General features: G+C 43.2%; 1 protein-coding gene across 1 annotated transcript in view; it reads left to right on the top strand.

Annotated features, from left to right (window-relative positions):
- Window positions 1–26399, top strand: part of LOC126161254 (reversion-inducing cysteine-rich protein with Kazal motifs-like) — a 480526-nt gene that overhangs the window by 440316 nt on the left and 13811 nt on the right. Inside the window, exons 15-16 of the mRNA XM_049916994.1 lie at window positions 981–1108; window positions 22537–22770. Coding sequence (XP_049772951.1) covers window positions 981–1108; window positions 22537–22770 — 362 coding nt within the window. The remainder of the gene's footprint in view (window positions 1–980; window positions 1109–22536; window positions 22771–26399) is intronic.

Raw genomic sequence — 26399 nt, 5'->3', positions numbered from 1 at the left:
TGAGTGAGAAATTATAATTCACAGAACAAGACAAAAGTTTTAACATTTGGTGCAGTATTGTTGTAGAAAGAAAAGAGATGACAAAAAATTAAAAATATAAAGGACACAAATTTTGAACGTGCCTCTTTACTACTTGTATGGCCAATCGTATGCCTGGATGAAATCTGAAGGAATGTCTTGTTACAAAACGATCGGCAGAACCTCTCTTCACTATTGGGGCTTACATCGCCAGTCGGAAAACCAATGGCTAAAATATTTGCATATATGAAGATGGTATCTGTTCTTTCGGACATGTCCATCTGTGAACGTGCAGCTCGTAAGAATGAAATTACAGTGGAATGAATACCCTTAGCTGCATACAGGAGTTCATATAAGCCAACGGGGACAGTTGAAAATGTGTGCCCCGGCTGAGACTCGAACTGGGGATCTCCTGCTTACAGGGCAGACGCTCCATCCAACTGAGGCACCGAGGACACACAGAATAGTGCGACTTCAGGGACGTATCTCTGGCACGCCACGCGTGAGACCCACATTCGCAACTTATCGTCCCGCACTATATTCATAGTGCCCCTGCCCATCACACTCATTACTCGCGGCCTTACTGCCGATTCCCGTAAGAGTTCGGGCACTGTTTGTGCATCCGCACATAAGAAGATGGTCAAATGGCCGCTGAGCCTTAACTCTATAAATGTATGAAGATGATATCTGTTCTTTTGGACACATCCTCGGTGGCTCAGATGGATACAGCGTCTGCCATGTAAGCAGGAGATCCCGGGTTCGAGTCCCAGTCGGGGCACGCATTTTATACTGTCCCCGTTGACTTACATCAACGCCTGTATGCAACTGAGGGTATTCGTTTCACTGTAGAACATTTGTGGTCGGAAACGCAACGTTAACGTCACGGGTCGGAAAGCCCACGACACCGTGGCACACATGTCAGCCTGCTCACAACAGCCTGCTCTTCCGTCGTGTGTCCGCAGTGGAGAAGGTGGAGTCGTGCAGCAGTCGGCCACACGACCCCGTCTGCGACACCGAGGGCGAGGAGCACCCCAGCCTGTGCTTCCTGCTGCACTACTGGAAGGCGCTCGCCTACCGCGGGCCCTGCCTCGTGAGTCTCTCTCTCTGTTATCACCTTACTTATTACGCTAAGTATTCTTCAATATTTTCTTGTGTGTTCCTTGACTGTACAAAGTGTTTCAAAAAGGTTCAGCCGATTTCACATGACCGTATCTGTTACGTGAGTGAAAACAGAAACCTGGGGTGAATATTAACTTAGGCGCACAAGTACAAAAATTATATTTTCAAAATATCCGTCAGATTCCACACAGATATATCATTACGTTTCACATAAATACGAACTTGGGATACTTCGTACAGTTACATTTAGAATAAAAGTTATTACAGGGTGTTTCAAAAATGACCGGTATATTTGAAACGGCAATAAAAACTAAACGAGCAGCGATAGAAATCCACCGTTTGTTGCAATATGCTTGGGACAACAGTACATTTTCAGGCGGACAAACTTTCGAAATTACAGTAGTTACAATTTTCAACAACAGATGGCGCTGCAAGTGATGTGAAAGATATAGAAGACAACGCAGTCTGTGGGTGCGCCATTCTGTACGTCGTCTTTCTGCTGTAAGCGTGTGCTGTTCACAACGTGCAAGTGTGCTGTAGACAACATGGTTTATTCCTTAGAACAGAGGATTTTTCTGGTGTTGGAATTCCACCGCCTAGAACACAGTGTTGTTGCAACAAGACGAAGGACCGAAAAGCGATACAATAACGGATCTGTTTGAAAAATTTCAACGGACTGGGAACGTGACGGATGAACGTGCTGGAAAGGTAGGGCGACCGCATACGGCAACCACAGAGGGCAACGCGCAGCTAGTGCAGCAGGTGATCCAACAGCGGCCTCGGGTTTCCGTTCGCCGTGTTATAGCTGCGGTCCAAATGACGCCAACGTCCACGTATCGTCTCATGCACCAGAGTTTACACCTCTATCCATACAAAATTCAAACGCGGCAACCCCTCAGCGCCGCTACCATTCCTGCACGAGAGACATTCGCTAACGATATAGTGCACAGGATTGATGACGGCGATATGCAAGTGGGCAGCATTTGGTTTACTGACGAAGCTTATTTTTACCTTGACGGCTTCGTCAATAAACAGAACTGGCGCATATGGGGAACCGAAAAGCCCCATGTTGCAGTCCCATCGTCCCTGCATCCTCAAAAGGTACTGGTCTGGACCGCCATTTCTTCCAAAGAAATCATAGGCCCATTTTTCAGATCCGAAACGATTACTACATCACGCTATCTGGACATTCTTCGTGAATTTGTGGCGGTACAAACTGCCTTAGACGACACTGCGAACACCTCGTGGTTTATGCAAGATGGTGCCCGGCCACATCGCACGGCCGACGTCTTTAATTTCCTGAATGAATATTTCGATGATCGTGTGATTGCTTTGGGCTATCCGAAACATACAGGAGGCGGCGTGGATTGGCCTCCCTATTCGCCCGACATGAACCCCTGTGACTTCTTTCTGTGGGGACACTTGAAAGACCAGGTGTACCGCCAGAATCCAGAAACAATTGAACAGCTGAAGCAGTACATCTCATCTGCATGTGAAGCCATTCCGCCAGGCACGTTGTCAAAGGTTTCGGGTAATTTCATTCAGAGACTACGCCATATTATTGCTACGCATGGTGGATATGTGGAAAATATCGTACTATAGAGTTTCCCAGACCGCAGCGCCATCTGTTGTTGAAAATTGTAACTACTGTAATTTCGAAAGTTTGTCTGCCTGAAAATGTACTGTTGTCCCAAGCATATAGCAACAAATGGTGTATTTCTATCGCTGCTCGTTTAGTTTTTATTGCCGTTTCAAATATACCGGTCATTCTTGAAACACCCTGTACTTGCCTTTCATATTCTTTCCTTTGATTTTCTCCATAGCGGATGTACGACAAACACCCAGACATTAATTTTTTGCGAGAATGTCGGAACTGCTTCATTCACTGGAGTTGTTATGTACCTGCACCGTTTATGCAAAGTTGTCAGAGAAGGTGACATGCAAACTAGGTTTATCACAGGTAAAATAAATACATTAATAATAATAAAAGCATACCGTGCGATCAGGTGACCTCGAAAACAGTGGTACAATCCGAAGTCGTACGTCTCTTACAACCGATAAATCACTGAAGCAGCTCACTGTTAAGAAAGCTCTTACTGTACATTAAATAAAAATTTTCCACTCGATCTCGCAATTGCAAAAAAAAAAAAAGAATAAATAAATAAGAAACAGGCTCCATAATTTCCAGGTACGATATTGCTATAACCGTATTTTCCGCGAAAAAGAACGAGCCGTCAAACTGTTCTCGAGAAATGGAGTAAAACACATGAAGCTCGACTACCATGTGTATCTTATATTCTTTCGTTGCGGCGATCCATATTCCCGTTTGAATGATACCTAGTGTCATAACAGAATATTAAACGTGAAAGATGATTGTTATCTTCCATCTACACGTCTAGAAATCATCCAATAATTGTTTGTGACCGCCATGATAGTCTAAAACACAAATATCGCCTCAAAACACGCCAGATAGACATATGAAGAACGGCTGATTCTCGGTTGATTTGCAGACGGCTGTGAACTAATTCAGAATTCTGTGGAATCTTGAACGAATATCCGTGGACGACCTGTGAATTCCCCCTTACATAAACACTCAGTATCTTCAAAATGCTTGTTCCACTGATCTAATTACACTAGGAGACCATTATCGTCAAAAGTATTAACTGACAACTTATAAGTGCTACCAAGATTAACTTCAATTTCGACGCCTAAGCTACAATATACCTCAAGTCTGTATCATCATTCATGAATGTTTCTGGAACCCAGTGGAGTAATAGCCGACTGCACATCTTAAGAGGCCCCACTTAATGTCATTAGACTCATGCCACCCACTCCACAGTTTTATAACCAGATCGACAGAACACGTTTCTTTTGTGTCAATTTTTTTTGTGCGTGATGCATTTAAGCTCCATGTTCTGCACTAATTAAGTTTTGACGGCTATCGCACCTGTGCAAACAGGTAATGCAGAAAGCCTTCTATAGTTGGGCTATTACTATCCGGATACGAGCACACTGGATAATAATCGAGCGACCTTGGGTACCAACTACATATTACGATTTTATTCAGAAGTCACGTTTGACATCAGTTATGTAATGATGAACTTAAGTTCGTAGGGAATCATATTAATTAAATTTATTAATCATGTATACAATGCACGACTGACTATTACGTTTATTTCTAAATAAAATACATTGTCTGTCACAAGCAGTTCGTTATTGAGGACGGGAGACGGATGATTCACTAGTAAAAATCGTAATTAAGTTATTTATTGACTTCCTCAATCGAAAATATCTTCACTGTAAGCTCTGTCGAAACGAAGACGTGTTTCAGTAGGATAATTCAAATTTAAGGTTCATATTCGGTATCACGTGGCATCTATAGAGATTCAGACGTATTATTAACCGTCTCGTTCGCCCATTGGGGAATAAATGAAACTTTTAATGAAAATACCGGTTATAACTGATATAACTGCAGTTATTTTTATGCGTAATACCTTATGATCTACACACATTCGTGTGTTGGTTGTTTCTTCTCTGTGTCTAAGAGTCTTCCCGAAAACATGTAACATAATTTACTACATGATGTTTTCTGCATAGTCGTAAGGGCCAGACTAAGCGGCTACGCCTGATAGAATAGACTACCCGTTTTCTGTCCACGTGTTACAGTTCAAGACCTTACATGCTACCCAGGACGAAGAAAACATTTATGCCTTGCTCACCACATGTACTAGGAGGTACTAACCAACCTGAAAACATACTACTACTAATAGCTATAATTACTAGTCTGCAAACGACGTAAATAGCGATCCAATGTTGTTCAATAAACGTCCTCAGTCCCCAACACAAATAACTGCTGTTATACACTTCAGGAATAATTACTAAGGATAGTTCTACAATATCAATTTACACTCCTGGAAATTGAAATAAGAACACCGTGAATTCATTGTCCCAGGAAGGGGAAACTTTATTGACACATTCCTGGGGTCAGATACATCACATGATCACACTGACAGAACCACAGGCACATAGACACAGGCAACAGAGCATGCACAATGTCGGCACTAGTACAGTGTATATCCACCTTTCGCAGCAATGCAGGCTGCTATTCTCCCATGGAGACGATCGTAGAGATGCTGGATGTAGTCCTGTGGAACGGCTTGCCATGCCATTTCCACCTGGCGCCTCAGTTGGACCAGCGTTCGTGCTGGACGTGCAGACCGCGTGAGACGACGCTTCATCCAGTCCCAAACATGCTCAATGGGGGACAGATCCGGAGATCTTGCTGGCCAGGGTAGTTGACTTACACCTTCTAGAGCACGTTGGGTGGCACGGGATACATGCGGACGTGCATTGTCCTGTTGGAACAGCAAGTTCACTTGCCGGTCTAGGAATGGTAGAACGATGGGTTCGATGACGGTTTGGATGTACCGTGCACTATTCAGTGTCCCCTCGACGATCACCAGTGGTGTACGGCCAGTGTAGGAGATCGCTCCCCACACCATGATGCCGGGTGTTGGCCCTGTGTGCCTCGGTCGTATGCAGTCCTGATTGTGGCGCTCACCTGCACGGCGCCAAACACGCATACGACCATCATTGGCACCAAGGCAGAAGCGACTCTCATCGCTGAAGACGACACGTCTCCATTCGTCCCTCCATTCACGCCTGTCGCGATACCACTGGAGGCGGGCTGCACAATGTTGGGGCGTGAGCGGAAGACGGCCTAACGGTGTGCGGGACCGTAGCCCAGCTTCATGGAGACGGTTGCGAATGGTCCTCGCCGATACCCCAGGAGCAACAGTGTCCCTAATTTGCTGGGAAGTGGCGGTGCGGTCCCCTACGGCACTGCGTAGGATCCTACGGTCTTGGCGTGCATCCGTGCGTCGCTGCGGTCCGGTCCCAGGTCGACGGGCACGTGCACCTTCCGCCGACCACTGGCGACAACATCGATGTACTGTGGAGACCTCACGCCCCACGTGTTGAGCAATTCGGCGGTACGTCCACCCGGCCTCCCGCATGCCCACTATACGCCCTCGCTCAAAGTCCGTCAACTGCGCATATGGTTCACGTCCTCGCTGTCGCGGCATGCTACCAGTGTTAAAGACTGCGATGGAGCTCCGTATGCCACGGCAAACTGGCTGACACTGACGGCGGCGGTGCACAAATGCTGCGCAGCTAGCGCCATTCGACGGCCAACACCGCGGTTCCTGGTGTGTCCGCTGTGCCGTGCGTGTGATCATTGCTTGTACAGCCCTCTCGCAGTGTCCGGAGCAAGTATGGTGGGTCTGACACACCGGTGTCAATGTGTTCTTTTTTCCATTTCCAGGAGTGTATTTACATAACAGTCTCAGTTCCTTTAAGCAGCTGTATCACACAATTTGTTACAACTCTTGGTTGATGTATAGTTCGATTTCAAGACTTTGTTTTGTCCTCGTTGGTACCATACGTGGCTCAAAAACCGTCATAAATACCGAAAGTGTATTAGCTTCGGAAAAGACGCCAATACGAATACTTTTATGGAGGAAAAATCGTAATTCGTTCTAGTCTGGAGTGTACAAAATGCTGATGTTTAGAAAAATTTATACATATTGCTTGATAATTGGTAACTATAAGTCAGTATGATCTGTGATGAGCTTGTCACAGCAAAAATCAAATTTTACTTCTATTTGACATATTTATTTAGATAAAATACAAAAACAAGAACAACTGTTGTAGCAAAAACAACTATCTTCAAAATTTATTATCGAAGGTTAGGTGATACACGAAAACTGCAGATGAAAGTGATTAATACTTTTTGCCTACTTTCCTTAGTGATCCACAAACTGCAGTTGAACTGTGCATTCAGATGAAATCAAGTTTTGCAGAACTTTGTGACGGGAAACTATAATTTCAGCAACATATCTGGAACCACCCATAAAAAGCAAAACATTGAAGTTTTTCTTGTTTTTAGAAAACATATCACTGTCTCCATTGTTCCCGTAGACGGTTACATAGTGTATGCCTGGTGACATACTTCGGAATCATTGCAGTTTGATCACTTTTATATTGTGCTTCGGTGGATATGAATCTAGAACGGTGGTATCAACATAGCACCAATGAGATTAATTTTATTTGAATAGCTTCATTACAAAAAGCTATGGGGAGTGGTGAAACGTCCCCTTAGAACAATTTTACTTGTGAAACGTCCACTTAGAACAATTTATACATGGAACGTCCCCTTTAGAACAATTGTACAAGACTGTGCTTAACCTGGCACACAATAATGTTTAGCGCAACGCAATCTGACTTTCAATAACCCCTACAAAACAATGGCCCTGACTAACTTTAACCTATATCTTTTACAAATCACTTACCTCACAAAAATCTTCGCTACTCAAGCTACTGCAAAACAGCGAGCGCCACTACTGCCAGCTAAATAAAAGATTCAAACTACTGAAGGTACTAACTACTGATAGGGATAGTTATCAAATGAAAGATATTAATAGAGAACAAACAATGTATTTACCTTAATATTCATAATTGACATTCAGTCTTACAGATTATCAAAACTCCGCCATCTCTCTCCCCACGTCCACCACTGCTGGCGGCTCACCTCCAACTGCCCAGCGCTACGCGCTGTTCGCATCCAGCTATAGCAGTTCATGACAATAATGGCAGACAACAATGCAAACTAGCCACATACTGCACACAGCACAGCCAGTGATTTTCATACAGAGTGCTATGTAACGTTGCCAATAAAAAACATAAACAGCAAACTTACATAAAGAAAGCCTAAACAGCCAGAGGTGCAGACCCACTGCAGTCCTTGTAGAAACTGTGGTACTGGTGAGTCAGCAAAGGTGTAGACCCACTGTAGTCCTTGTAGAAACTGTGGTACTGGTGAGTCAGCAAAGGTGTAGACCCACTGTAGTCCTGGTAGAGATGGCCAGCAGCCATCTGCTGCGACTGTGCAGGTGCACAATCACCATCGAAGAGTCTTGCGGAGAATATAGCAAGTCCATAAACCACCACTTGTACACTCACAAAGTTTTTGGAATTGTCCTTAGAACCAGCAATGCTGTTATCCAGTCCCTTGCTGAATTATCAACACACATGCAAACACTAACAGTCCCTACTTCTCACATATTGTCCATATACTGTGACCAACAGAAACGTGTGCAGTGAAATGTAACTTACAAGTTACTAATATGATGAACCGGTGTCAATTACGATTTTATAACATGAGAATACAATTACAAAAGTACAAAATACATCATTAAAGAACATAACAATACAGATAACATTCGTAGTACAAGCTTTACAATAGAATCGAAATAACATACACATCAGTGTTACAGGAATTATGACATGAGTACATACATAAAAGATCAGAATAACTTTTGAAACATCAACTTTACACATGAGCATTAAAACAGAATAAATAATGTCTAAGCATCTTTACAAAGTAAATAACATATTATTAGAAAAAGTCTACAACAGAGCTCTCATCAGCTAAACACATAAAGACAGGAAAAACACAAATACACAAGGGTACCCAAACACATAGTGGGATAACACCAAAAGGAAAGGACAACACACAATTACATATTGGGAAAAAGCAGCAAAGAGGAAAGGACAGGGTTTGTTTTACTGCAGTATTTTGCTTGGAGATCTCCCTTCATTCCATAGATCGTTCGTCTTATTTCAACCTTTGCTTCCACCAAAAAAATCCTATCTAAGCATGCTTTCAGTATTTATATGTTCACACATTGCTTACCTCATCATTTATTTCCAAGAAAATCCTACCTATACCTCGTTCCTGTATTCTATCCATATTTCTTTCAAAATAATTATTTCTGATTGTACAATACTCATTGGGGCCCAAATCTTTCTTCGCAATGCATTCTTTACCTATTCTCCATAGTCAGTTTCTTATATAGTCTACCCCCTCTTAAGCTAACTTAAATCTACTGAGCTCAGATATATATACCAAAGGACGAGGCAATGCAGCATCACAACAAATCAACACAAACAGAAATGACAAAGAAATGCAAATTGGCAAAGCTAGCAGCATAAATTAGCAAAAGTCAAATTCAATAACACTATGCCTTGCAAACAGCAGCAACTTATACCTAAACATGACATAGCGCAAGCAGAAAAAATATTACAGTAAAAACAACAATGCAGACCAGGGAAATGCATATTCACATCTTAATGTCTATGTAATTAAAGTGGTCATCTTAATGTCTATGTAATTAAAGTGGTGCACCATAACAACTTATTGTAAAAAAAATATTACCATGTACCTGAAAAGAAAATTAAGTGTTACTGTTACGAGTTACTTCTTATTGTTCTTTCCTTTCCAAGTGCTCCTTTTTTAAAGAATGTGGATTACAAAATTATCATTTAATAGATCTGTTGACAGAAAGAGTTCACATTAGCAAATGCATCTCATTTTATAAAAGCAATGCTGCAACACAGCTGGAAACCAGACATCAAATGAAATAAGCAATTACACAAACCAAAGCATAAAAATGTCATTCAGTAGTCATGTGACATTTCATTTCATAAGTTAATTGCTCTCAACTCTCGTACAAAGACTCTTGTCATAATCAGGTGTGCAGATGTAAAAATATTTCTTGTCATTTTGTTAGGCATTTCAGTAAATATCATAAATTTTTAAGTAACGAGGGTGTCGCATTAGCGATGAAAGGCACATCCTAATGGTTTATTCTCCAGGTGTTTGACACAGCTGTGTGCCCACAACGCATTACAAAAATCATATGTTTTCAAGTAACGAGCGTGTCGCATTAGCGATGAAAGGCACATCCTAATGGCTTTCTTTTCTACCTGAGCGTCTGAAAAGGCTTGTTCTCCAGGTGTCTGACACACCTGGGTGCCCACGTCGCATTATGTGCAGGTGGTCACTTAACTTTCTTACGGAAATATTTACGACAGCAGTTTCCGCTACAGTGACAGTCTCATATAAAAACATTTCATAGGTCAAGAATTTTATTGACATAAACATACCTCAACAGCATAATACACATCGTCGTCGTAAAAATAACATCATAACACCTCAGTCAAATGTCAAAAACGTCGTAGCTTCCTCCAATGATTTCAAAACCTAAAGAAAATTCTCTGCTCATTTCAGTAGTGTCATCTACCTCAAACGTACTTTAAAAATTATACTCCCTTACCAAATACATCATTCAAAGTTCTCATAGTATCACAATGGTTCCAAAAAAATATGAACAGTGCACAAAGTACAGACAAAATACAATTTCTTAAGTGTGAAGTAATCCAACTCTGTAATTGCGTAAACATGTGTCACTGACGTAGTAAAAAGGATGTTTGTTTCTCTGTTAAATGATCAGATAGGTGTGTAATTTATGTGTTAGAGAAATATGGTACCGATGTGTAAAGTTGTATAAGCAAATACCATATTAGCTAGGGCTCCTTGTGCTTGCCAAACACATGGTACACAAAGTAGGCGTGTACCCCCCTGAGGTTTATTGTAATTGTATCCTCAGGTATTACAGCTTACAGCAATGAAATGAAATGTGTCACGAAAAACTTTCTTTGTAATTCAAAAATCTCTAAAAATAAATGTCTTAAGTACAAAATTAATCACTCAAATACGTGTCCAGTAGCGCTAAATGTGCGTCTTGCTGTAAGATAATCTCTGGGAAGTGTCGTAGTTATTGTCCTCCGAAAGCTAAGTTCTGCAGAAGTCAATGTACTTACCTCATGATACACAAAAGTGAAATGCTTTGCGTATAGATATCATACTTATTACGCTTATTGCCGTGATGAGGAAAGTACTGTGCTGTAACGTATTGTTGTCCTACGGAAAAGGCTGTCTCCTTGTAGCAATAGCACAAAAGTCACCACTAAAACATGTTTTACTTTACAGAAGAATTCAGAAAAACTGTGCAGATATCAAACAGATACACCGCAAAAGCAACATTGTAAATTGTCACTCATTAGTAACGTCGTGATATAATCGTGTAGCTGTCACACAAACCAACCACTGTGTCATCTGGCATTTCACAGAAAGCACCTCAAATCCAGAATCCACTCGTAAGCAAACCAAAATGTTGCATGTTAACAGTTTCTTAACTCTGACAAATTGTACAAGTAGCGTGAAGTGAAAATTGCAAAGACTAAGTTAAAAAGCAAATTATCTGTCAATAAATGGTTTGACATGAGAAATGTGGTGTAAACCTTTACTCTTCCTAGTACGCAGAGTTTCAACTTCAACGCAATTATCATGTGGTATACATCGGATTCTGTAAGGTCCATTGTAAACTAGAAAGAATTTGTGACTCAAGTGTTTCTTCTTATGTGACAATGAATGAGCTTTAATGAGAACTTTCTGACCAATATATAATTTCTTTGCATTTGCTTTACCGTGTAGTTTTCTCCTTTTCTCTGCTGCAGATTTTATATTTTTAAGAGCCAAATCAATTATGTCTTTGTGTCGCAGTTTACGTGTATTCGGGAAAGGTACAAGCTCTCTGATTCTGTTCGGTGGTTCTACATTCTTCAGTACAAGAGTAGGTGGTAAAGCAGTGGAATCATGAGGCATTTCATTCAGCACATTTTGAAATAAGTGTAAATATCTGTCCCAATGCTGATGCTTTCTGTGACAATAAAGTCTGCAAAGCTTATTGATTTCTTTCATAATCCGTTCAGACGGGTTACAATGTGGTGAATACAATGAAATAAAAACAGGTTTGATTTTATGATTCCGAAGCATGCGTGACCAAACAGCAGATCTGAATTGCGGTCCGTTATCTGAAATGACTTTACTAACGTGTCCAACTTCACGTAAGAAATTTTTAACAAAGGCGTTGGATACAGACCGTCCAGTGGCTTTACGTAACGGAGTGAAAGAAACAAATTTTGAAGTAAGTTCAACAGCGACTAGAACGTATGCAAATCCATTAGATGTTCTGACAAGCGGTCCCAAGAGATCAACAGCAGCAAATTCTTTTAATTTAGAAGGAATGATAGGAAACAGCGGAGCACGATGTGAGATAGTAGACGGTTTCGCCTTTTGACAAAGTTTACAAATAGACAAGACTCTTCGAATTCGCTTTTCCATATTGTTAAAATAACAAGTCGTTCGAAGAATATGAAAACATTTTCGTGGGCCAAAATGTGCATAGCTGAAATGAATGTACCAAATGAGCTTATTAACAAAATCGTCTGGAATGCAAAGTACCCATAGCTTGTCATCAACAGTGCAGCGTTTGAAGAGTATGTTGTTTCTAACCAGGTAATAATGCCGAATCTGAGTGTGTGTCTTTTCATGCCATTTACCTTTGATGTCTTTCCAAATCGGATCTTTATCTTGTTCATGAGCAATGTCCTTTAAAGATGTGGTGATGAAGTTTTCAAAGGCGACTTTCTGAATGTAAAGAATACTGAAATTTTTCTCGAGGTTGCCTTCTGTGTTACTTTTCTCAAGCCCAGCCGGTGCGCGTGACAGTGCGTCCGCAACAATGTTCTCCTTGCCGGGAATGTAGACTATTGTGAAGCGGAATTCTTGCAGAAACAATGCCCAACGTTTTAACCTATCATGATTTAATTTTGAAGACATAAGAAATTGTAATGCACGGTGATCACTGTATACTTTTACGTGCTTACCAGAAAGAAAGAAACGGAATTTGTTAAATGCCCAAACGATAGCTAAAGCTTCTAATTCAGTAACGGAATAATTTTTTTCAGATTTTGTTAGCACTCGGCTAGCAAAAGCAATGGTTTTCTGAACAGTAATGTCATCTTCTATGGCTTCTTGAAATAAATGGGCACCAAGACCAACTTTGGAAGAATCAGTGCTAAGGCAGAAATCTTGTGACAGATCTGGATGAGCTAGTATTGGCGCGTGAAGTAACGCTTCTTTCAAAGAATTGAATTCCAACTGTGCTTGTTCGTCCCAGTTCCAACTAGTATTTTTTCCAGTGAGAGAACAAAGTTTTGGTGTAACTAGAATTTGCATATTCAGAAAACGACGGTAAAAATTTACGAGACCTAGAAAACTGCGGACTTGTCTTTTTGTGGATGGAACTGGAATGGCTCTGATTGCTTCTAACTTTTCAGGATCCGGCTGAATGCCTTCAGAAGAAATAATATGTCCCAAAAACTTCACCTTTGTCCTACCGAATTCAGACTTTTCCAAGTTAACTGTAATTCCAGATTCTGCAAAAATACGTAACAAACTGTTGAGGATGCGGTTATGTTGTTCCCATGAAGCTTCTGCTATTAGAATATCGTCCACATATAAGGTGATGTGACGTTTTAAGAACTCAGGTAATATGGAATTTAACCCGCGAATGAATGCTGCTGAAGAAATGTTCAAACCAAAAGGAAGTTTCCGAAACTGATAACAAACGCCGAAACAAAGGAAAGCTGTGTATTTTCTACATTCTGGATGTAGTTCGATCTGATAAAAGCTGGATCTGAGATCAATGGAAGACAACACTTTTACACCATTAAAATTTTGAAGAAGTTCTTCCATCGTCTGCGGCCTGTCTGTTTCAGGAATAATGATAGTATTGATTTGTCTCGAATCTAAGACAAGTCTGATCGATCCATTTTTCTTCTCAACAACATGTAACGGATTGTTGTATGAGCTTACTGCAGGCTCAATAATGCCCTCGTCAAGCATAGATTGTATTTCTGTTCTAACACGGTCCCTATAATGTGCTGGAATTACGTATGGTCTTACACAAAATTTAGTATGCTCACGAACACGAAATTGGTATTGAAATCCCTTGATTGTTCCTGTTTTGTGAGTAAAAACTGTGGAATGTGCTTGTAAAATCTCAAAAAGGTCCTGCCTATCAGTGTCATTACAATTCTCAATTGTTTGAATTTTATTCTGAATTAACTCATTAATTTCAAATATGCCGTCGATATCATCCCTTTCAGTACTTGCAGAGTGATTGTTGGTGTCTACTTCCGTAGAAAATTCCGAACTGTTGTCTAACAGAACATAAAGCCGATTAATTTCCTCATCATGATTTGAGAGCCAGTCTTCAAATTTCAAAGCTATTGACTTACCTTCTTTCTCTAAACTTATTTCAGCATCGTGAAAACTTAAGATTGCTTTATATTCATTCAAAAAGTCTACTCCCAGTATAATTTCCGTCGACAATAATGGAACAATAAGAAAGTTCATAGAGAACCTGTGGCTTTGGCAAAAGAATTCTAAATTGGTTTGTTGGCGTACATCTACACTTTTTCCAAAGATTGCACCTTGTAATTTAATCTTACGTAACGGAAGTGTGGGGCAATCGTTCGATTTGTTGCATTTGCTAAAAGCTGTTTCACTAATTACTGAAATGGGACTGCCAGAGTCAAGTACTGCCGTAAATTTTACGTCATTTACAGTAATGTGGATCACAGGATATGCAATGTTGTTATGTTTTACGTCGTGTTCCTGGAGTAAGATGTCTCTAATGTCTTCCATTTTTACGTAATTACTAGCTACGGCAGCTGCGTCATCAGTTTCATAAGTACGTCTTGTGGCTGCCAGTGGTGTGAGTCATCGCCTATTGTCTCTTTGTTGTCGCGCGTCGTTATTGGGATTTGGAGACCTAACTTCTACAAATTCATCGTGACCAGAGTGCTCTGCTCTGTTTAAATCTCGCCAGTTCTGATGCAGTTCAGGTCTGTCGTTACGATCATATCGCCTGTCGTCATGTCGGTAGTTTACATAGTTTCTTTCTTGTCTGTTACGTGGTGGAGAATTTCTGCCTGAGTCGTAACTGCGTGCTGGACCGTTACGTCTGAAGTTATTCTGTCTCCCTTGATAATAATTGTTTTGGTTTCCATATTGTCTGTTTCTCTGATTGTCTCTGTGATAGTCATTACTGCGGAGAGGTGATCTTTCCCTGTAATTATTACTACTCTGCCAACGGTTGTCATACGGGTGGTGTCTGTTTTGGTCACGATTTGCGTTGTAAGAATAGACTTGTCGTGTCCAGTTATTATTTCTGTCGTCACGGAATTGTGACGGATGTGACCTGTAGTGATTGATTTCCTGTTTTCGCATCCCACGACTGTCTGTGTCAATTTCCAGTTCTTGTAACAGTCCCTGAAAAGCTTCAATGTCGTCTTTGCAACGTCCTGCCAAAATAATGTGTCGTAAATGTTCAGGCAGTTTGATTAAGCAAATGCGGATGAGTTCTGAGGGGCTGTATGGGTTTGATAGGTACTGATTCTTGTGCAACATGTCTTCAAAATATTTGACAAGACTGGAAAATTCAGATTGTTCGAAGTGTTTCATCATCATGATGCTATGTTTTACTCGGTCCTGTGTGGCTTGAGACCAATATGCTGAAAGGAAGGCATGATAAAATTCTCCTTCACTGTGGCAATCGTGAATGACCGATCGCATTCTTACAGCTGGTTCATTCTCCAAGTAGCCACACATAAATTCTAATCTGTGTTCTAATGACCAGTTGGGAGGAAAACAATGAGAGAATTGATGGAGCCACGCTTGTGGATGAATGTCGTTGGCAGAATTCTTGAATGTTTTGAATTTACGTGTAGTAATGAACAGCTTATAGTCAAAATCATCGTGTCGGCGAGTAGCATGTCGGTCATTGTTACGTCGTGTCGGCGGCTCGATCTCAAAATTCGGTGCCCATTGCCAATTTCTTTCATAACTTCCGACATGCCCTGTGTTATTATTTTGTGGCTGTTCCGTATTTCTATGTCCCTCTTCCCGTATTGGGGCGCGAGTGTCCTCTGAAATATGTAATTCTTGTATTACCTGTTTCAGCTGATCTTGTACTTCCCGGATTTCTCTTTTGTACTGTGTATTGATTTGATTTGGATTTTGTTTGAATTTTCTTATTTGTTCATAGTCTTCGGTGTCAGTGAAGGCTACGGGTCTTGTGTCATTCAGATCATCATCTACCTTTGTAGATAAGTTAGTGACCTGATCCGAAAGTTCGGCTACTTTCTCCGATAGTGAACACATTTCCTCAGTGTGTTTTTCTGAACCAAGTTTCAGAGTGTCCATTTGTGTTGAAATCGAATCTACTGTGTTCTTTAAGTTTTCCTGAGTTTTTGCCAGTTGCGTAACCGAATCGGTAGATGCAACTGAGTCAATTTTAGCCCACAAGGTCTCATGATTTTCATGAACAATGGTTTGCAGTTCTTTTATGGCTGCTTCGTGATTCTGTAATACATTCTCATGACGCGAAAAAATAGGTTGGAAATGCTCACAAATTTGTGTTTTTACGTCATTACAGACTTTCTGGCATTTCGATTCAATGTTATGTAACTCAGTAGTTAGATCTTCACGTGTTTGTTCAAGTGTGGTGTCTAACTTCCGAAGATTTTGTTCCATTGTGTCTAACTTTTGAAGATTTTGTTCCACTGTGTCTAACTTTTTAAGATTTTGTTCCATTGTGTCTAACTTTTGCTGTGTTTGTCTCTGGTGTTGTTCCATTGTGTCTAACTTTTGAAGATTCTGTCCCATTTGTTTCTGATTTTGTTCAAGCGTTGTGTCTAACTTTTGTAGCCTTTGTCCCATTTGTTGCATTAACTGTAATAACAATGCACTGGTGTCTGAAACATGTTCCTCAGTGCTTTTCGGCAGTGAATTTGCACCGGCAACATTCACATTTTGACAAGCGGAAAATGTGTCTTGACTCATTTGAGAAAACGGTGAGGACGCAAAACCTGAATCTACAGTATTTGCAAAATTGTGTCCTATCATTTCGGATTCCTGAGGCGAGCTGTTGCCGACCGATCGATCGACAATGCTTCCCTGTTCACTACCTGTTTCACTGCCTACGCCATTGTCTGACGCCCGCTCCATTTCCCTATGCACAGTTACCAAATTACTACTTTGAATATTAGTTAATTCACTACCCAGTGGTGCTGATAAGCTACGCTCGTCGTCACTATTATTTCTCAATTTAGTTTGGAGCCTAGTGTTACGTTTTTCACACGCCATTATTGTCACAATATTTCACACGACAACACAGAAAAGCACAACTTGAATAGCAAAAACAAGAGAACACATTAACATAGCACTGAAAATAATATCTAGTTAATTGCAGCAGCGAAATACTTGGCGCAAAGCTACATGCATGCCACAACTGTTTTACTGTACAACAATGAAAGACTGCAACTACAAAGGAGATTCTCTCTACAATTACGCGCTAGCAATAAACAAAAGCTACACTAAATACACAAACTACAAGAAAAAAATCAGAAGATTCCAGTGAGGTATCCTAGGCTAAGGGTCGACATATGAAACGTCCCCTTAGAACAATTTTACTTGTGAAACGTCCACTTAGAACAATTTATACATGGAACGTCCCCTTTAGAACAATTGTACAAGACTGTGCTTAACCTGGCACACAATAATGTTTAGCGCAACGCAATCTGACTTTCAATAACCCCTACAAAACAATGGCCCTGACTAACTTTAACCTATATCTTTTACAAATCACTTACCTCACAAAAATCTTCGCTACTCAAGCTACTGCAAAACAGCGAGCGCCACTACTGCCAGCTAAATAAAAGATTCAAACTACTGAAGGTACTAACTACTGATAGGGATAGTTATCAAATGAAAGATATTAATAGAGAACAAACAATGTATTTACCTTAATATTCATAATTGACATTCAGTCTTACAGATTATCAAAACTCCGCCATCTCTCTCCCCACGTCCACCACTGCTGGCGGCTCACCTCCAACTGCCCAGCGCTACGCGCTGTTCGCATCCAGCTATAGTAGTTCATGACAATAATGGCAGACAACAATGCAAACTAGCCACATACTGCACACAGCACAGCCAGTGATTTTCATACAGAGTGCTATGTAACGTTGCCAATAAAAAACATAAACAGCAAACTTACATAAAGAAAGCCTAAACAGCCTACTTACAGTGGGACTCGTTTAACAAAACAATATTTACCTACAGCAGCAGGAAAACGTAATGAAATTTGATTTCTGATGTAACTAGCACATTATAAAACACAACGCTTTTTACCCACCAATTATCAAGCAGTACCCATTACTTTTTTTTGTGAATTTCAGAATTTGGTACAGTGCACCCTAGAATGAATCACGACTTTTCTCACTTCTCTGTTGTGACGTAGCTAGACAAGTAGCACGTCACCACGATGCGATTGCGCCTGTGTAGCTTCAGAAACAGCCACAAGAAGGACCTCGTGGGAATTGAATAGAGAGCACGTTCCACGCAGACTTCCGGGCAGACGTCCAGCAGAGCCTCGGCGGGGACGCTCGCTGGAACTTTGGCTGCAGGCTCGCTGAAGACTGCCGCATATGCTTTTTTTTCTTTTTTCCTTTATTGTAATTTTCATCACCTCATACAGGCGGGCTGTCAGCAGCATAGTACGCTGCTCTTCAGCCTCAAGTAGAACAATAACAAGACATATAGGTGATACAGACAATACAGTAAAAACGGCGGGCAAAAAAAAGGAGACACAAAAAACAATAAACATGAAGCCGTTCACGCTGGACGCGACTAAACAGTAAACACTTGGTGACACGGCGCACAGAACACGGATGACGGCGGCGGCACACGTGAACAGTTGATGCGTGACGGGGACAGAACACTAAACACAAATCGAGGCACACACACGACACACAGATGGCGATGATCTCCGGCGCGCGAAAGTCCACTGAGCGTGTACGAGTCCGGGGACCTGCCAAGAGTGGAGGAGGGGGAGGAGGAGGAGGAGGGGAATGGGAGAGGGGAGAGTAGAGATGCCATGGGCAGAGGAGAGAGGGGGAGGGAGGAAGGGGGAGGGGAAGCCCGGGGGAAGAGGGGAGGAGGAAGGGGGGAGAGGAAAGAGAAGGGAAGGGTAGGGAGGGAGGGAGGGTGCCTAAAGGAAAGGACACAGGAGATGGAAGGGAAGGTCAAAGTTGATAGGAGGGGTAGATGGAGGGGAGGAGGACATCATCAGGGAGGGGAGCTGGCGGAAGCCACCTTGGGAGAGAGGAAGGAGGTTGGAGAGATGGAGACCGGGTGGGACGTGGGAATACAGGCACGGCAGCAGGCGGGAGTGGGAGAGGATCGGGGAGACGAGCGGGTGAGGAGGATCAAGTTTATGGAAGGTGTACAGGATCCGTATCCTTCCAAGGAAAAGGAGGAGGTGGGGGAAGGGGATGAGATCATACAGGATCCGCGTGGGGAAGGGGAGACGGATGCGATAGGCAAGGCGGAGAGCATGGCGTTCAAGGATTTGGAGGGATTTATAAAAGGTAGGGAGGCGGAGATCCAGGCTGGATGGGCGTAACAAAGGATAGGGCGGATGAGGGATTTATAGGTGTGGAGGTGGAAGGGTCCAGACCCGACGTACGGCCGGAAAGGAGCTTGAGCAGACGGAGTCGGGAACGTGCCTTGGATTGTCTGGAGAAGGGGAGTCCAGGAGAGGCGACGGTCGAGGGTGACCGACGGTCGAGGGTGACGCCAAGGTACTTAAGGGTGGGAGTGAGGGCGATGGGACGGCCATAGACGGTGAGATAGAAGCCGCATATGCTCAGCGGGGCAGGTTATATCATGCTGGAGGGGAGGGAGTGGGAGGGTGGGGGGGGATACAGTCACTCCGCGCGACTGACTGCCTCCGGCCGCGATGTCGAGCTGCTTGTTAATTGGCTCGCCGGACGAGAAGATGTCATCCAACGTTTGATATACTTCTGAGCGGAGCTTGGAGAAGTAGGTAGCTACCCCATCTGGAGTGTCCTTGCGGAAAGCCGCCGATGCCTGCCGTGCTACGTGGCTGCGCTTGCAATGTCGGCCACTGGTGAAGCCATGGTGTTGGGTGGGATGTCGTGCGGCAGGTGCCAGGGAACGTTGCACACTCCATCCATAAAAGTAATCTTACGGGCACCTCTTCAAGTTTAATTTAGCTCTGGAGTTGTCCTGTAATGGGGAAACACTTGTGGTGTTTATGATCGTCTTTTAGTCATGGTGGCATCCAAGGAGACAGTATAAAGCCTTGAAATGTACTTACATGAAATAAAAGTAAAAATAAATTACGTGATGCAGCTGCGTGGAACTGAGTTTGTTGCCGGCCGGTGTGGTCGTGCGGTTCTGGGCGCTTCAGTCTGGAACCGCACGACAGCTACGGTCGCAGGTTCGAATCCTCCATCGGGCATGGATGTGTGTGAGGGCCTTAGGTTAGTTAGGTTTAAGTAGTTCTTATTTCTAGGGGACTGATGACCTCAGATGTTAAGTCCCATAGTGCTCAGAGCCATTTGAACCATTTGAACTGAGTTTGTTACTCGAAGAAAATAATACTTATAAATAACTTGAATACGCAGTATGTACAGTAATGTGCACAAAGCAAGCCATAGACGTGGCCCAGCATGGAACTATCTGGGTCTGTTGAGCAGGCATAGCCACATTTCAGTTCGAAGTAGTGCTCGTTGTTTATTGTTATTTCACAGAGATGGCTTGCTATTAATTCAAGCAAATTTATTGATAACCACAGAATGTCGAGTAGAGTGGCATTCAAGTGTCTACTCGAAAGAAGAAAAAGAATCAAAACTCACATAATTGATATCTCGCTAACAAAATGGATATACAGGGTGAGTCACCTAACGTTACCGCTGGATATATTTCGTAAACCACATCAAATACTGACGAACCGATTCCACAGACCGAACGTGAGGAGAGGGGCTAGTGTAATTGGTTAATACAAACCATACAAAAATTCACGGAAGTATGTTTTTTAACACAAACCTACGTTTTTTAAATGGAACCACCATCATTGGCACCAAGGCAGAAGCGACTCTCATCGCTGAAGACGACACGTCTCCATTCGTCCCTCCATTCACGCCTGTCGCGACACCACTGGAGGCGGGCTGCACGATGTTGGGGCGTGAGCGGAAGACGGCCTAACGGTGTGCGGGACTGTAGCCCAGCTTCATGGAGACGGTTGCGAATGGTCCTCGCCGATACCCCAGGAGCAACAGTGTCCCTAATTTGCTGGGAAGTGGCGGTGCGGTTCCCTACGGCACTGCGTAGGATCCTACGGTCTTGGCGTGCATCCGTGCGTCGCTGCGGTCCGGTCCCAGGTCGACGGGCACGTGCACCTTCCGCCGACCACTGGCGACAAATCGATGTACTGTGGAGACCTCACGCCCCACGTGTTGAGCAATTCGGCGGTACGTCCACCCGGCCTACCGCATGCCCACTATACGCCCTCGCTCAAAGTCCGTCAACTGCACATACGGTTCACGTCCACGCTGTCGCGGCATGCTACCAGTGTTAAAGACTGCGATGGAGCTCCGTATGCCACGGCAAACTGGCTGACACTGACGGCGGCGGTGCACAAATGCTGCGCAGCTAGCGCCATTCGACGGCCAACACCGCGGTTCCTGGTGTGTCCGCTGTGCCGTGCGTGTGATCATTGCTTGTACAGCCCTCTCGCAGTGTCCGGAGCAAGTATGGTGGGTCTGACACACCGGTGTCAATGTGTTCTTTTTTCCATTTCCAGGAGTGTATTTGCATGATCCATGTACTGAATTCATTATTTACATAATTAAAATCTTAATTACATACTCTCCAGAGGTATCCAAATCCGTCACTCGGTTCTGTTGGTCAGCTAATAAGTTTTTGCCTCTGTATCTACAACAACAAATTACAGCGGAATTCTCAACTACATATAAAAAGTAAATGAAACAACAAAGTTGAATTTAAAAACTAGGTTATGAACAGAAATTAACTTTCAGCTGATTGATTTTCAGGTTTATCATCTGAAACAGAGTGACAAAATCCACCGTCTTCTTCTATTCGGATTTCTCTTCTTTCTTAACTTAATGCTACGCGACAGCACTACAAAAACAGCTGCACCAGTTACTAGTTCCGAATCGCTTTCCATTCCGTACAGGTAGTGAACCTTGAGTATCTTCTTTTACCCAAAGCATCTATATAAAATGCCACGTCACGTCCACATATCTGGATCAAGGAGAGTGCCATGTAGTGGGTACTCCTTGACACAACGGAGAGGAATCTCGCCAGTTTGGCATTCGGAGACCATTCGCTTTGTGCTGTCACATGTCTGTCGCCGCCTTAACCGTATGCCAACGTATTTAAACACTGTACTGCTGGCTGTGAAATCACATTGAACACAAATTAGTTCGTACAATTGTTTTAGATATCAGCTGGCACGATTGTTGGGTATGGTAGACCTTTAAACAGTCTACTGAATGTAGAGCAACACCACACATTTTCGTCTGCGACTAAAGCTTATAATTTATGCAGTTGGGTTGCTCACAGTGTGTTTGTCCGACTGCTGTTTACGAAAAGCTGGAGTAACTCCGATTCTGTAATGAGCGCACGTCGCTTCACTTAGTCAGCCCACAGAACACAGTGCGCCGAGACGTCACAATTGGCGACCCTGCGTGTTGCAGAAGAGCTGCTCGCTGTCTGGCGCCGTGTGCGGCGCGGACGGCGTGACGTACCGGTCCGAGTGCGAGGCGCTGGCCGCGCGCGTGCCCCTCGACTACGCGGGCCGCTGCTCCGGCTGCCGGGACCTGCGCAGGTGTCCGCCACTGGCCAGGCAGGGCTGCCAACCGCTGCGCCCGCCCGGCGCCTGCTGCCCTGTCTGCGCCGGAGCCCTCATCCTCCTCTACAGCCGCAAACAGGTCTCTTTCTCTCTCATTTACCCTTACTCCGGGACACTGCAGTACCAGATTCGATACGATATCTAATATCGATATAAATACCTAAATTTTTAACGCTGCCTCTGCCATATCGGTATGAAAGTATCGGTAAGACAGTACCGCAGGGTGTTAATTATATATATTTCCAACTTTTCTGGAACACAAAATGAGGTTTACTCAGAATTCAAGGCAAAATTTAGAAATGATATGTTTTCACTAACCAACATCTGTATAAAATCAATTACGATAGTAACAAGTAAAATCACGAACTACAGCCCCATCAAATATTGCTTTTCACACTTTCCATGCGACGCCCAGCACTGACTGAAAATGTCAGTTTTTTTCTTGCTACAAACAAAATATTTTTTTGAAATGGAACTGTATCTGCACATTCAATAGAACGGTTACAAACCAGTATAGTGCCATGTTTCGCTTAATTACGTGTATTAACACTGTCAGCGAAACACGAAGAATGATTAGCACTCTAGCAGCGATAGAGTAGCGCTTCTGTATTTGTTTCGTTTGCAAATAAGTTCGCCGGGCAACATATTAGCCACCTCTTTCTAAGAGCAAAAACTTGTGGTAAGGTGTTATGGGACCAAACTGCTGACGTCATCGGTCTCTAAGCTTACTCACTGCTTAATCTAACGTAAACTAACTTACGCTATGGCCAAGCGGTTAAAGGCGCCACAGTCTGAAACCGCGCGGCCGCTACGGTCGCAGGATCGAATCCTGCCTCGGGCATGGATGTGTGTGGTGTCCTTAGGTTACTTAGGTTTAAGTAGTTCTAAGTTCTAGGTGACTGATGACCTTAGAAGTTAAGTCCCATAGTGCTCAGAGCCATTTGAACCATAACTTACGCTAAGGACAACACACACACCCATGCCCGAGAGACTCGAACCTCGAAACTCCGACGGGGGGAGCAGCGTGGACTGTGACAAGGTGCCTCAGACCGCTCGGCTACCCCTCGCGGCTTTAAAAGAGCGTTGTAGATGACGTATAACTAGTAGAATGCAGTGCTGGGATTCCCCACTGCTGACGTGGCTTTGAAGTCGTCTGAATTTCTGGTTCTACGAGGTCAGCGCAGTAAGATGGTTCAACATAGAGGCGACACAGAATGGCAGCACGTAGCTTTCGTTTTTGGAAGTACCTGTAATCGAGCATTGAAAAATAATTGCATGATTCGTTACTGTATCAAAGGAGATTGTCCAGTGTGCCAACAAGTCCCACAAGCAGCCATGTAGTACGGCTTACAACGGGGTGACAAAAGTCGTGGGATAACTCCTAATATCAGTTAGGACCGCCTTTTGCCTCCCATTGTGCAGAGAGTTAACGTCGCATGGACTCAACAAGTCGTTCGAAGTCTCCTGCAAAAACATAGAGCCATGCTTCCTCTATAGCCGTCCATAATTGAGAAAGTGAAGCGAGTGCAGGATTTTGTGCATGAAACGACCTCTCGATTATGTCACATAACTGTTCGGTGGGATACATGTCGAACTACCATGGCGGCCAAATCATTGGACTGCTTTGTCCAGAGTGCTCTTCAGACCACTCACCAACAGTTGAGGCCCGGTTACATGGCACATTGTCATCCACAAAAATGCCATCGTTGCTGGATGCAAATGGTCTCAAAGTAGCCGAATATAGCCATTCCTAGTCAAAGAATGGTTCAGTAGGACAAGAGGACCCACTCCGCTCCATGTAAGCACGGCTCACATCACTATGTAGCCACCGCCAGCTTGCAAAATGCGTTATTGAAATCTTCGGTCCATACCTACGTTGGGTCTGCGCCACATCCGAATCATTCCATCAGCTCTTAGCAACTGAAATCGGGATTCACCTGACCATGGCACGGTTTTCCAGTCGTACAGGGTCCAAGAGATATGGTCACGAACCCAAGAGATGCGCTGCGAGCGATGTCGTGCTGTTAGCAAAGGCACAAGTGTCGGTTGTCTGCTGCCGTAGCCCATTAAAGCCAAATTTCGCATTATTATCCTAAGAGATACATCTACCTACATCCCACATTTTTGAGGTTATTTCAAGCAACTGATTAACTCCTTATGACAGGGGTTCATAGTCAAGTAGAAATTTTGGAGGACATCATCTAAATCTACATCTACATCTACATTTATACTCCGTGTGTGGCGGAGGGCACTTTACGTGCCACTGTCATTACCTCCCTTTCCTGTTCCAGTCGCGTATGGTTCGCGGGAAGAACGACTGTCTGAAAGCCTCCGTGCGCGCTCTAATCTCTCTAATTTTACATTCGTGATCTACTCGGGAGGTCTAAGTAGGGGGAAGCAATATATTCGATACGTCATCCAGAAACGCACCCTCTCGAAGCCTGGCGAGCAAGCTACACCGCGATGCAGAGCGCCTCTCTTGCAGACTCTGCCACTTGAGTTTGTTAAACATCCCCGTAACGCAATCACGGTTACCAAATAACCCTGTGACGAAACGCGCCGCTCTTCTTTGGATCTTCTCTATCTCCTCCGTCAACCCGACCTTGTACGGATCCCACACTGATGAGCAATACTCAAGTATAGGTCGAACGAGTGTTTCGTAAGCCACCTCCTTTGTTGATGGACTACATTTTCTAAGGACTCTCCCAATGAATCTCAACCTGGTACCCGCCTTACCAACAATTAATTTTAAATGATCATTCCACTTCAAATCGTTTCGCACGCATACACCCAGATATTTTACAGAAGTAACTGCTACCAGTGTTTGTTCCGCTATCATATAATCATACAATAAAGGATCCTTCTTTCTATGTATTCGCAATACATTACATTTGTCTATGTTAAGGGTCAGTTGCCACTCCCTGCACCAAGTGCCTATCCTCTGCAGATCTTCCTGCATTTCGCTACATATTCGCTGCATATTTGCTGTTGACAAAAATAGATCTTCTCACCGTAGATATACAGTAACATCAACGAATGTGAAGCTCTGTACACCTTGAAATGATGGAAATTACGTGAAATTTTACCAATGTTAACATCATTCACGTAAATCGCTACAAATGAATAACAAACAGTTAACAAGTAAACAAGACTGCAAATACAGTTACCACTCGGGAATGTACCTTCGCGCCGACAGTCTTAGTTTACTGTATTTCTACAGTGAAAAGGCCTATTTTTGACGATGGTGTTTACATGTCGGAGGATTTTAAAATCTAAAACGTGCTGAAGCACAATATTTTGCAGTACTGCTTGAAAATGGGCCAAAGGCCGATATTGCAACTTTGAAATAAATTATTTCTATAGACAATGGCGAGTATAATGTCACTTAGAAATAAATTCAAGCTGTGGTGCTTGTCTGTTAGCGCTGACAACTCTACGCAAACGCCGCTGCTCGCGGTCATTAAGTGAAGGCCATTGGCCACTGCGCTGTCCGTAATGAGAGGTAATGCCTGAAATCTGGTACTCTCGGCACACTCTTGCCACTGTGGATGTCGGAATACTGAATTCCCTAACTATTTCCGAAACCTAATGTCCCATGTGCCTGGCTTCAACCTACATTCCGCGGCCAAAGTCTGTTAGTAAATGAAAAGCGCATCGGGAATAGCAATAAACAAAAAGAAACTGCAGTATTAAAGAAAAGGAGAGCAC

This window comes from Schistocerca cancellata, chromosome 2 (genome assembly GCF_023864275.1).
Source record: "Schistocerca cancellata isolate TAMUIC-IGC-003103 chromosome 2, iqSchCanc2.1, whole genome shotgun sequence".
Classification (NCBI taxonomy): domain Eukaryota; kingdom Metazoa; phylum Arthropoda; class Insecta; order Orthoptera; family Acrididae; genus Schistocerca; species Schistocerca cancellata.
Note: the sequence above shows the minus strand (reverse complement) of the source record. Positions and strands in the feature narration are given on the sequence as shown.